The 11,828-nt window shown below is 37.9% G+C and overlaps 1 protein-coding gene across 6 annotated transcripts in view; it reads right to left on the bottom strand.

Moving 5' to 3' along the window:
- SH3KBP1 (SH3 domain containing kinase binding protein 1) overlaps positions 1-11,515 on the bottom strand; it is a 189,173-nt gene extending 177,658 nt beyond the window's left edge. For 3 of the 6 annotated variants that reach the window (XR_001860063.1, XM_017728444.1, XM_017728445.1), the window contains exon 1: positions 11,324-11,515. Coding sequence is in view for 5 of the 6 variants with exons in the window: in XM_017728444.1 (XP_017583933.1) it covers positions 11,324-11,500 (177 nt within the window). In the remaining variant the exon portion in view is untranslated. Of the gene's footprint in view, positions 1-5,971; positions 6,090-8,392; positions 8,457-11,323 lie in introns of those variants that run through there. The other 3 variants (XM_017728447.1, XM_017728446.1, XM_017728449.1) reach the window with 3 other exon arrangements.
- Between the last annotated feature and the right edge of the window lie 313 nt (positions 11,516-11,828).

Below are 11,828 nucleotides of genomic sequence, written 5' to 3'. Positions count from 1 at the left end.
ATGAAGTTCAATAAAAAGGTGGTGTCACTATAATGGCAGCACAATATAAAATTCACCTCTCCCCCTGCTACTCTGTATCATGCTCCAGTGATGCAAACTTCCCTTTTCTCTCAAGCAGTCTAACCAGCTAATATTAATTGTCTTTAACTAAAAACAATTGCCTGTAGCCAGTATTTATCTTTAATTTCATTGCTTGTTGCCAGATCTGATGAGGGGATTCTGAGTGTGGGAGCCTAGTCAATTTTTCCAACAACGCAATCTAGTAAGAGATAGTAATTTAGCCTCTCCCTGTAAATCCTGTTTTCACTTTATGAATGTCTGAAAACATCAGTAGAAAACAAGTACATCTGTTAGCACTCATTAGCAAATGCTGGTGCTGCTGGTTGTAAAAACTCAAATCCCATCTCCCTATCTGTCCTTCCAGATACACTCTTCATTGGTAGGACTTGAGAATCTCATTTTAGTACAAACAGGCTCAAAAGCGTGACTGAGAAAACCTCCACTAATACAACAGTCTTCAAATAAAAACCTCTCTCTAACACAGCAGTAATTAATATTTTCTCTCATTCTTTACAGTGCTCAGTGTAATGGAGCTGCAACTTGACAGCAGCAGGACATAGTACAGAGATTGGAGAGGCAGGTTACCAACACATTACAGGAACTCCAGGCATGAGCAAGGAAGCCCTGAAGGAGTTCTTCAGCCCTGGAACCTGTACGCCCAGTTTCAGCTTCATGAGAAAATAAAACCCACACAGAAGCTGTGGGGTGGGAAAGTGGGAAGAGAAGGGCAGCTTCTAATGGAAACACATGAGCCTTATAGAACACCTACTGGGAGTACAGTATATTCAGCTTAAAGAAACCAAAACTACCCTTTTCTAAATATCTGAATGTTCACTAAGGAAAAAATGCAACGGTAAAAATCCCAGCACAAAGAAACGGGGTCAACAGTAGTGTCACTGCAAGTGTCACCAGGGTTCAGAAGGGCGAGCAACACATGCTACTTCCTTGTGCAAACTCTAATACAGAAAAAACCCTATCCTTATGCAATTGCTTAGTGGAGTAAAAAGTGTTGAATTAGTGGATACCAGAGGATAAATTTCCTTTATTTTGTAAAATAAAACTTCCTTTAAAAATAATTTCCTATACCTTAACTTGTATGTTGTGGTTTTAGACCCAGGTTTATTTCTGCATACAACACACATACATCATGCATGCCTACTGCATGGGCACATATATATTAATTTTGGAATACACCTGGAAAGGGATTACAGGTTGAGAAAGAGCTTTTATTTTACAGTTTAATGAGTCACTCTTCTCCCTCCATTTACTCAAAATTTTCCTCTGATGTCCACCAGTTTGACTACTCTCTAAAAAAATTTCACATTGAATGACAGGCTGCAGAAGTTCAAACAACCTAGTAAAAACACATAGGCTAACAATATAGAAAATAGAAAGTTTTCTGTGCAGAACCACAGAGCAATTAAAGATTATGAAATGCAGTGCTCAGTCCCACAAGCACTGGTGCATGTAAAGAGTTGTATTCTCCTTGTCATTCCATCAACTTCAGTGAACCACTGAAAGGTTTCAAAGTACCTATTTTTTCTTCTGCAGGGAAAAGTCCTGGAGATATCTCACAGCACGGTAACTCAAATCCTAACTCCTTCCAGGATTTTACTTGAAATTTAGCATTCTGTACTTTTACAAAACATCAGCAATAAACCAGGTTTTGCTTTTGAATTAACTACCACTAATTGTGACAATCTGTTCATGAGAGCTAATAATGCCAAGGTTGCGGGTTCAATCCCCATATGGGCAATTCACTTAAGAGTTGGACTTCATGATCTTTGTGGGTCCCTTCCAACTTGGAATATTCTGTGATTCTGTAATCTGTGAACTCGAATTCACAACCATAGGCCTTCAGGTTCTCTCACTTTAAAAGGACAGAGTCAGAGTCAAAGAAAGGTAAATACAGCAAGTACACCACAGAGCATTACAAATCAACTGAAGGTCGCAAAATCAGTAAGTCGTGTGGGAACAGAAGTAAAAACCTGAATATATGTCCTTCTCTACCTGCACAACACTACATTTCAGGGAGTTCCACTTGTAAGTGCTTTATTTAATGAAACAAATTATATAGCAACTATTCAACTAAGTTTTAGAATTAGACTCTTCTAAAACAAAATAGAAGAATTTAAAAATTCATTGAAAGCTACATTGAGACATGCATGCAGCTTTTTGGTGGGTGAATTTTAGCTATTTTTTATTCAAGATAGATAATGTGGTAGCTCTGAGTTACAGGCATTTTTCCATCCATATTTCCCTAATTCAATCCTGGAAGGAGAATAACTCAGGTCAATTTAGAGTCTTTTAAAGGAGGAACAGATTACATTTTGATAGTACAAAAAATTGAGCTGTGGGACACTGGGGAAGCATAAAGAAAACATTAAGATTTGCATCTTACTTTCTTCTACCTCTAATTATTAGGCATCCATTGGGCCAGTGATTTGGCAATGGCTGATGACAGTGTATGAGCATGTCTCTGTAGTGCCATGAAGACAACATGACAGGACCATGCACTAGGACAGGCAGCCTGCTCACCTGCTGGCAAGGTCCTGGGGGATAAGGAAGCTTGGGGTGAGGGAACAAAAATGAAAAAAATCCTTCAATCAATCAAAAAGCTGATAAATACAGGTGGCAAAAGGAAAGCTGAATCATGTAATGCTCTCGGCTCCAAGTAGGAAGAGAAGAATTTTCAGCCAAAAGGATTTAAAAATGTTTTCATTTGGTTTGTGTTATCGATTAATAAATAATACCGACAGACAAATCAGGCTGCCTAAACACACCAAAGCATGTTTAAAAGGGAAACCAAGGCTTAGCTAAGCTGGTTATCATGAGCCAGCCAAAACAGTGGCAGTAGCTTGTAAGCTACTGCTGAGCAGTCATGAAAATTATGAAAGAAGTTTCTGTTTTAGAGACAGTATCTGTTGGAAGGGTGTTTTTAATCAGGGTTTTTGATAATACTGGCCTACTGCTTGTGGGAAGGCCAACACAAGTTCTCTGGAAGAACAGGGACTGACTCAATCTTTCAAAAGGTGACTGAGCCCTCACCAAGCAGGAAATGGACAAATCAAGGTTCTGTGAAGCACCAGATACATACGTTCAACAGCTTGCACATTCTTGAATGGCTTGTGTGCATTTGTTACTCTCAATATTCCCAGTCAAAAAAAAACCTCAGTAAAAGCAAAAGTCATTACCATTTTCTGTAAAAATGAAAGGTTTGCCTTGTTCCTTCTCCCTGGGTGGGAAGTACCAATGTTACTTTTAAAAATGTATGCTCTACTTGTTCTCCTTCCATCCCTCACCACTTCCTGTCACAACCACTGCCACTAAGTATCCATCGCTGAAGAAGTCTGAAGTCAGAGTGAGTAAATAACCCATCCTATGGCAGTTTTCCTGCACCTTTGCCTTTTTCCACGGTAACTGAGTAACTAGAGTGTCTATATATAAACAATGATATATTTCATATGGCTTTAACAAAGCCAAAAAATGAGGAATAAGAGGCTCGCATACACTCGGCTCTTTCCAGCTCTGAAGAGAACAACATGTTCTCTGCTCATAAACCTAAACTGCTCTAATATACTTTGTCATCTTATAATTTTAATAACAGTGCCAGTGAAATTCTAGTAGAGTGATGTTCTAGTAATTAGGTGATGGCAGGAAATGGTGGACCCTTTAAGGACTGTCTTCACCATCAGCTTCCCAAACAGTACCCAAAAGATTCTAGGAGGAAATTGCAGCACTTACAGGAACAGAACACAAAGATACCTAATTAGCCAAATACTTTCAACAGCAGATAATGCAAATAGTTTGTCATTCCAGTTGATATGCATTTTATAAAAACATAGAAACTGTTACATTGTCTATACATGATAATTCAGGAAAATCAGCACTTCTGCACATAGAAATAAACCCCAAATACAACAACGAAAATCCAAATAAATTAAAAATCAACACCACTAAACAAACCCCGCATACGCACATATACTTACTGTTAATAAATTGTAGTGTTTGATCAGAACTAGAGAGTATCACTAACTCATAGCAGCAGCAGGTTTTTTTCTACTCATCCCTCTTGCTGTCATCTTCATTCTTACTTACTGTTAACACTTAAGTCATATAAACTGAAAGACAATCAGTAGATGAAGTCTGGACACAGGTTGTATTGTTTTAGCTATGTAAGTGGACTATTTGGCAGGCTAAGACTGAAGCACAACCTTTCACCATTATGATTATTAAATGCTGCAGGTATGCCAGAGGCTTTCAGAATACTGTTTCTCTTACACCCTTTTTTGCAAACAAATATTAAAACCATTAAAATCAGATAATATTTCCTAAACTTGAGGGAATCCATCTGAGGGCTTTGTAATTAAACTGCAAAGAAGGTGGAAGTATTGACAAGTATTCTCACATTAGCTTCAAACAGCAGTGAGACTGAACCACAATTCAATTTCTAGGAACTTATGTTTTAAGAATTTCAATGAGGTTTTTGGTCCTGTCAGGAAAAATCAGATACACAGCTGTACTCTCTTCAAATCCAAAACTGTAGAAGTATGTTTTGCAAGACATTTGTATGCAAATACTGCTAAGCATCTCTACAGATTCTACCTACAGAGAAGATTTTCTCACAGCAGCATCCTCCAACAGTAAAACAATTGCCACACCAAGTGTGAAAATGAATCAGACCAAAATACATGTATTACTAACATATCTACCCACACACAGAGAAAATAAAAACATCTGGAGCTTGTAAGGTTGCCAGAGGGGGAAAAAAAAAAGAAAACCGATTTCAGGGAAGAGAGAATATAAGTTTAAGACACCTTCTCTTTGCCTCACAACCTTTTAGGACTAGGTTGGAGAAATGCTATGAACCATCTAATCCTGCCAATTCTATAAATCCTTATGACTACTTTAAGAGGCTATTGCCAAAACTGTATTGAATTTTCCATATAACACACACTTCAAATAATAATACATAACTAAGTTCTGAATAAGTTGAAGCTACTTTAAAGAATTATTCTATTACAGCATGAACGAAGTTATATGTTTGAAAATATAAATTCTAGATGGCACATTGGGTTCCAATCTCTGATTAGATTCTTCTCATGGTTTGGAGCTTCAGAAAGGGAAGAAAGAAATAAAAGAGGGTTTTTTCCCTTATAGCCCAAATTGGTTTTTCTTGTAAGTTACAATTTAAACAACAGCATATTTTCAACAGGAATAGTCTACTGAGGTTTTCTTAACACTACAAATGACCAACCTGAACAAGAAGAGGAAATAATTGAGTCTCCTTTGTATATTAATTGATACAACCCACATTAACTCTATCAGTAAAGCAGTATTATGTGTATTTAATTAAGAACGATTTTAGACATCTGTAATTATATTGCATAAAGAATGAAAAGAAATAAATTTTATTTTCAAATTCATAAATTTCATAAAATTGTAGAATGGTTAGGGGTTGGAAGGGACCTTAAAGACCATTTAGCTCAAATCCCCGTGCCATGGGAGGAGTTGGATCCATGGCAGAATTTCCATCAGTTCTATCAATACATAATTACAAGTAAGCCACTGTCTTTTCAGAAGGTTACTTTTTGCAATATAATGTACTAGTCATTAAAAACAAGTAAACACCTTAACACTGAAGCTTCACATTACTGTGTGCTCACTACATGACTCCTGCACGTACTTAAAACTTACTTACTTTCACATACTTCATAAAATGTTTAAAGGCTAATTCCCACAAAACATCCAACAGCTGACAGCCCCAAACCACCACCATTTTTTCTCTCTTTTCCACATCCCCACACTCCCCTGAGTAGCCCCTCCCCTCAAAGCTTGCCATCAAAACACATCCAACAAACTGTTCCCCACAGGACAGCCAAATCCACACTTGCTCCCATGATAAACGTACGGGGTCCATCCTGCCGACTGCAGTGAGCATGGCGCGCTTCCCATCCGGCTGGGAATATCACCAGTTCCCTGGGACAGGGAATGGTAAAGAGCCTCCCTCGCTGCCAGGGAGTTTCAAATCACTTCCAGGCCAAACACCCAGGGCAGCTGCCTCACTGGAGCTCCCTCACCTCCTCTGAATCCAGATGAACAGGTTGAGGTGTGACATCATTTGTAATCTCGCCTTGGGCACCCAGGACAGCCCAGAGTGCTGTCATTGCTCTGTGCTCAACGCCCTTATAAGAGTGAACACAGCCAAGTCAGAGACTATTGACTGGCACAAGACCAGCTTGGTCAATCGGTGTCTTTGTGAGGAGATGGGCTGGGAGACAAAGATTTTGTTCTACTAGTTTTACATTCACCAATGTAAGAGCAATAACAGCAGCAATAATAAGTAATTACACCCTCTGATGTTACATTTCTCCTCACAAAATCTTAATTGCTGATGACAGAAACAAAAACTCAAAGAGACAACATTTTCACATGATTCTACTGTCTTGCATTTCACCATAAGTATAACAAGTTTAATGGCCATACCCAAAACTTGGAATAAGAAGATAGTACTCCTGACTCTCATTCAGTTAGGATCCCATGATCTAAAACAGTTCCTGAAAACAAATATGTAGACAGTATTCTAGTAAGATTTCAAACAACGACAAAAGAAAAAGCTTATTAATTGAGTTGCAAATTCCTGCCAAGTATGTAAAAAAAAAAAACAAAAAAACCAAAAAAAAACCCAAAACAAAAAATAACCACCCAAAAAAACAAATCAGAAGTACCCCAGCATAACAAGCCATTGACCCATAAAGCAACTTGTCTTTTTAGGTACAGACAGAAATAATTTCCCTAGTCTGGATATAACCTCAGTGCCTCTGCTCATGCCACAGCTTTCCCAGAATCATGGAATATTCTGAGTTGGAAGAGACCCACAAGGATAGAGTGCAGCTCTTAAGTGAATGGCCTGTGTAGGGACTGAACCCGCGGCAAGTGGCTACTGAGGCAAAGCTGATCCAGACAACGCTTAATTAATAGTACTCAGACTGCTGAGGAAAGCAGTGAAGGCTCAAAGAACCTACAAAGCCCAGAGCAAAGGCAGGAAGTCACAGAGGTGCCAGAGAGTGCAGAAGTCTGTGGCAAATCAGCAGGGAAGGACAACAGGAGTTGGTCAGTTCTCTGCCCTGCCAGGTACCGAGCAGCAGCTAGGGGAGCAGAAAACACTGTAGGAACCAAAGTGTTCTCAAACATGGGAAATAGTCTCTTTTCCTGCCCAGGAGCCAAACTACAGCTGCAAAGGGCCCCTGCAAGTGCACAGGACCTGTTTTATGAAAGGTTTTTTGAAAGCACGAACAGGGATGGGTAGGGGTGTGTAACAAGCACAAGGGTCTCAGCGAGAAATCACTCACAAGTCCCCCACAACCTCTAGCTGGTTGTGATAAAAACAAACAAACCATACAGAGAAGAAAATTAAATGACAAGCAACAGATAATGTAACCATGTAATTACGATTCAGCATGAACATCCCTGACATTCTATAACTAATGTGCACTATTTAAAGATTGTATCCTCATTGCATAACAAGAAATCCAGGTTGCTTTTCTGACCCGAGGCAGCAGTACATTTACACAAATCCCTGTCCCATTTCACTGATTTTGAAACACAAGCTATGCACCAGAATTTCAAAAACAACTACCACTACACTTCTTGCTTAAGATAAATTTACCTCTCTAATTCTGCTAGTAATATTGGCAAGTCCTCTGGAGTACAGAGAAGCTTTAAGGTTGTTACAGGCAGCAGGTTCCGTTTACCAGTATAACACTATTCAATCCCACATAGAATTAGCTTTGAAAATTAAAGCCAGCAAGCATGGCTCTGCACCAGTTTCCTGCTTTCTACAGCTTCATCTGCTATCAGCAAAATCTGTCTCGCTTACAAACACAGTTTTACACTGTAGAACATGGATTTCAAGTTGAAGTTTTCAAGCTAGAAAGACATTGAAAACCAACTTTATATCATATAAATGACCAACACTGCAATCACACCTGATACCTCCTCTTTGTCAGCTGCATAACTGAGAATTAAAACCGACACCAGGAACAGTACATAATTCTCCATTTGTACTTCTATTTCTCTGCCCGAAAAATTGAAAGGAAACAGAAAAAGACAACAACCAAATCCACTTTCATGCATTTCTTACGATACATTCGGTACCATTATCTCTAACAAAAAAGTGTCTTCAAATGTTGACAGAGGTAAATTCGATCCTGAAGAGAGACCAAAGATTTTTCTCATCTTTAGACAAACCTCTTCCACAAAATCTTCCGAGAGGCCATAGCCACAGACTACTAGGCAATGAAAAAAGAAACAGAAAATAAATTCCAAATACCTTCTCTGTTACGCCTTGCATATTGAATTTCAGATCATAAGAAAGGTATGAATCCGTGTTTTTCGTCGCTGTATGTATAAACATACAAAAAATTCAGAGCAGTTGTTTTGTAGGTTCAAGAACAGGAAGCACCTCTGCTAAAACTTCGTAAAAAAAGTCCCTTGAAAAAAAATAACTGCGTCTGTATTTCACGTATATCATTGCTACCTCCCCTTTCCTCTTTCTGTCTCACATCTGTCTTCAGACAACTCCTCTTCAATGGTCTCCTAATTTGCACCTATTCCAAGAAATTTAAAAACACTTTTACTACAGGCAACTCCAAAAGTCTTTTCCACATTCAGAACCTATTTCACATTCCCTTGAAAAATACGGGGGATTTATTTCTTAAGTAACATTTCAAATGAATATCTTTTCATAAACATTCCAATATACTGCATTTCCCTAATATTTCCCCTTCTGATTTCTACTTGTTTTCTTCCAAGCTGCACTCCCAGAATCTGTGCACAAATGCTAACAGAAACCATTCCATACTCTTAACAGTGTTAATTCCATGATTTCATTTCAGCCCAAACATTCAATTTTTGCAAACCCCAACAGTTAATTCAGAACATCACCATGAATTTATTCAAAAGGAAATAAAATCACAGGAAGTTAAAGCTCTTCTCCATAAGAAATTATTCCCACCACTTGAAGGTAGAATGCAAAGTACCTCAAGAATTTCATTTGTAGTTTTTAACCTTTGAATAACTTTCTCAACTACTCTTAGAACCAATTTTGATAAGAAATAGGAATTTGGAGTTGCATTCAAGTCCACTACTCATGTCTAGCATCCCTTTTCGCCTGCTTCTCTATTACTTTGTTGACACACACACTTTGCCAATGGGATAAACTGACTGCTGGTGAGCCCAACAGTGCATTCACTTCTTAAAACATTTCCATAATCAACAGAAAGTTTACAATTGCTTAAAATCTTACTGGGCAGAGTGATTATGCTCAACAAGCTTTCTAATGGGACTGCTGTTTTGACTATAGCTCTCCATTAGGAGATTTACACAAGAAAAACAAGAAAAATAAAGGTCTTCAGTCAGGAGATTCATAAATTAACTCTACTTTAAGTAAGTGTGTGTCTTCTACTCCATCTTAGCTAGTTTAGAGAGAAAATGCTTGACTACAAAAAACAAAAAAACATCTTTGACTTTAAATTCTTCCTCATTCTCAGCTTGAACACAATGTGGTTTTTAGTTCTTTAGAAAACAGCCCTGGATGCTGATTAAAAAAAGAAATAAATACAAAAAAAAAAAAAAAGAAAAGATGACAGGAAGGAAAGAGCAGGGAGTGGTATTTCATGACAAGACAAAATCTAAACCATTTACTGTTGTTTTAGAACTTTCTATTGAGAAAAAGCTATTTATATTTCAATTATGTGACTTTGCCACAGTTTGAAGTAATTTTGGAAAGAAGAGGTCTTAGAGTTAGGTACTAATGGCGTAAACCTGGAAATCTTTAGATTATTATATTCTCATAATAGAAATTCATAGACAGCATTTGTTTAGAACACTAAATCCAATACCTCCTAAAATCAGCAGCAGATTGAAATATCAGCCAGGAGAAAGCTTACAGGAAGTCTGCATTTGTCCCACAGTTCAGTTCACCAGAGCTCAAGCAGAAAAATATTACCAATACACAATGAATACCAAACCAGTTTCTTTCCCCTAGCCCAAAGTGTGGATTTTCAGAGATTAGCAAAAAACAGATTATTCATTGTCCTCCACCACGCCCTTTAGTCTCATTGAGGCCCTTGCATGCTCCTAATTTTTGCTGCCTGACAGACACAGAGCTGCTCTTTCTTCTTGAAAATGACAGGAGCAAGGATCAGGGTATATGTCTGTCCCCTCAGAAACACCTGAGGCTCCCGTGTCCACCCGCACACCCCCCACTGTGGGCTGGCTAAACTCACAACCAGACCACTTCCCCCAGTTACCTTGACATACACAGCACTATTGAAGCAAAATGAAATTACTTCATTATGTCCATATGCCTAAACACACAGCAGGCTTAAACAGTTAGATGAAGTTAAAAAAAAAAAAGAAAGACACTTTTACCCTTCAAAAAGGGGAAGTACCAAAGCTCCCCTGAAGCTGTACTAAAAGATTATCATAAAATCTATTTATGTATTTTATTGTAGTTCTTGGTCTCTTTTCCTTAGTGGAGAGCCAAGTTTATGGAGGTTTATAGAAATTAACAGCCTAGGTCTGCAATGACAAATCAAGGAGGCCCAGAGGTACTAATAGCTGGCTTCATATGTGCAGACATATGTGTGCACACACAGATGCCCTGTAAAAAAAAGAATTTCTTTCTAAACCTCTGAATGGCTGTCCTAAAACAAGGATTATTGCAAGTTATTTGGTATATTAAGTGAATACAAATTAATGGGCTTTTAAAAAAAGTTTTTATAGGCAACTGTATGGAAAAATCTAATTATTCTCAACCAGTTTAGCCATTTGTGAACAAACATTCACAAAAAAAAACTTCTATAAAACCTAAGAAAGCATTCTGGAAAAGCAGAATCAGTTACAAGGAAGAGCAAATATTTCAAATGCAATAACCTCAAAGTTGTTCTAGAATAACCACTTTGTTCTCAGACCAAGAAGTCAAATATTATCATTGAACAGCAGAGAAATGTAGGGGTAGCTTCTTTTATTTTCAACTTCTCTGTGCAAAGAAAGTAATCTTTTCTTTGTAACATTGCCTCAATAGAACACTGCATTCTATATATGCAGTATATGTGTATATACAATACATGTGTATATGCAATATATTATGGTTTTGGATATAAAAGATGTTATGATATAAAGGCTAGTATTTAGCCTGAACAACACAGTACATAAAGCTTATACACACAACACAAGAACAGTTCCACTTTGTACTCACTCTTACAAAGTTGTCAGGGAACAAACCTCTTCTGCCTTTGAGCTGTCCTTCCCACCAGCCTCCATCATCTTTCTTGATATTGGTGATTATGTCACCTACAGTGATCGTCAGCTCATCATCATGTTGAGCTTTGTAGTCAAACTCCACTATCGCCTCCACTAAAAGAGAAACACACATATATTTGGACAATTATTGACTACATTTAAGTTTTCCTGCCTTCCAAAGGCATAAGAAAACACCAATGCAATCATGTATTCTCAGTGAAAGTAATTCATTCAGCTTAACCAAGAGAGTACATCACAAAGGCAACATGCAACGGTAATGTTCCGTGGGTAACTGCTACAAGAGAGGCCAAAGCGAAAAACACACAAGCAAGCCCATCATGGTTAAGGCAACAAATGGCACACATTTTTCTTTATTTTTTAAAGGAAATCAATTTATGATGCTTCAGCAATATTTATTCTGGCAGTATTACAAAGTTTATTTTTATTTCTTGGACAGAGTT

The sequence above is a fragment of the Corvus brachyrhynchos genome, unplaced genomic scaffold (genome assembly GCF_000691975.1).
Source record: "Corvus brachyrhynchos isolate BGI_N302 unplaced genomic scaffold, ASM69197v1 scaffold11, whole genome shotgun sequence".
Classification (NCBI taxonomy): Eukaryota; Metazoa; Chordata; class Aves; order Passeriformes; family Corvidae; genus Corvus; species Corvus brachyrhynchos.
Note: the sequence above shows the minus strand (reverse complement) of the source record. Positions and strands in the feature narration are given on the sequence as shown.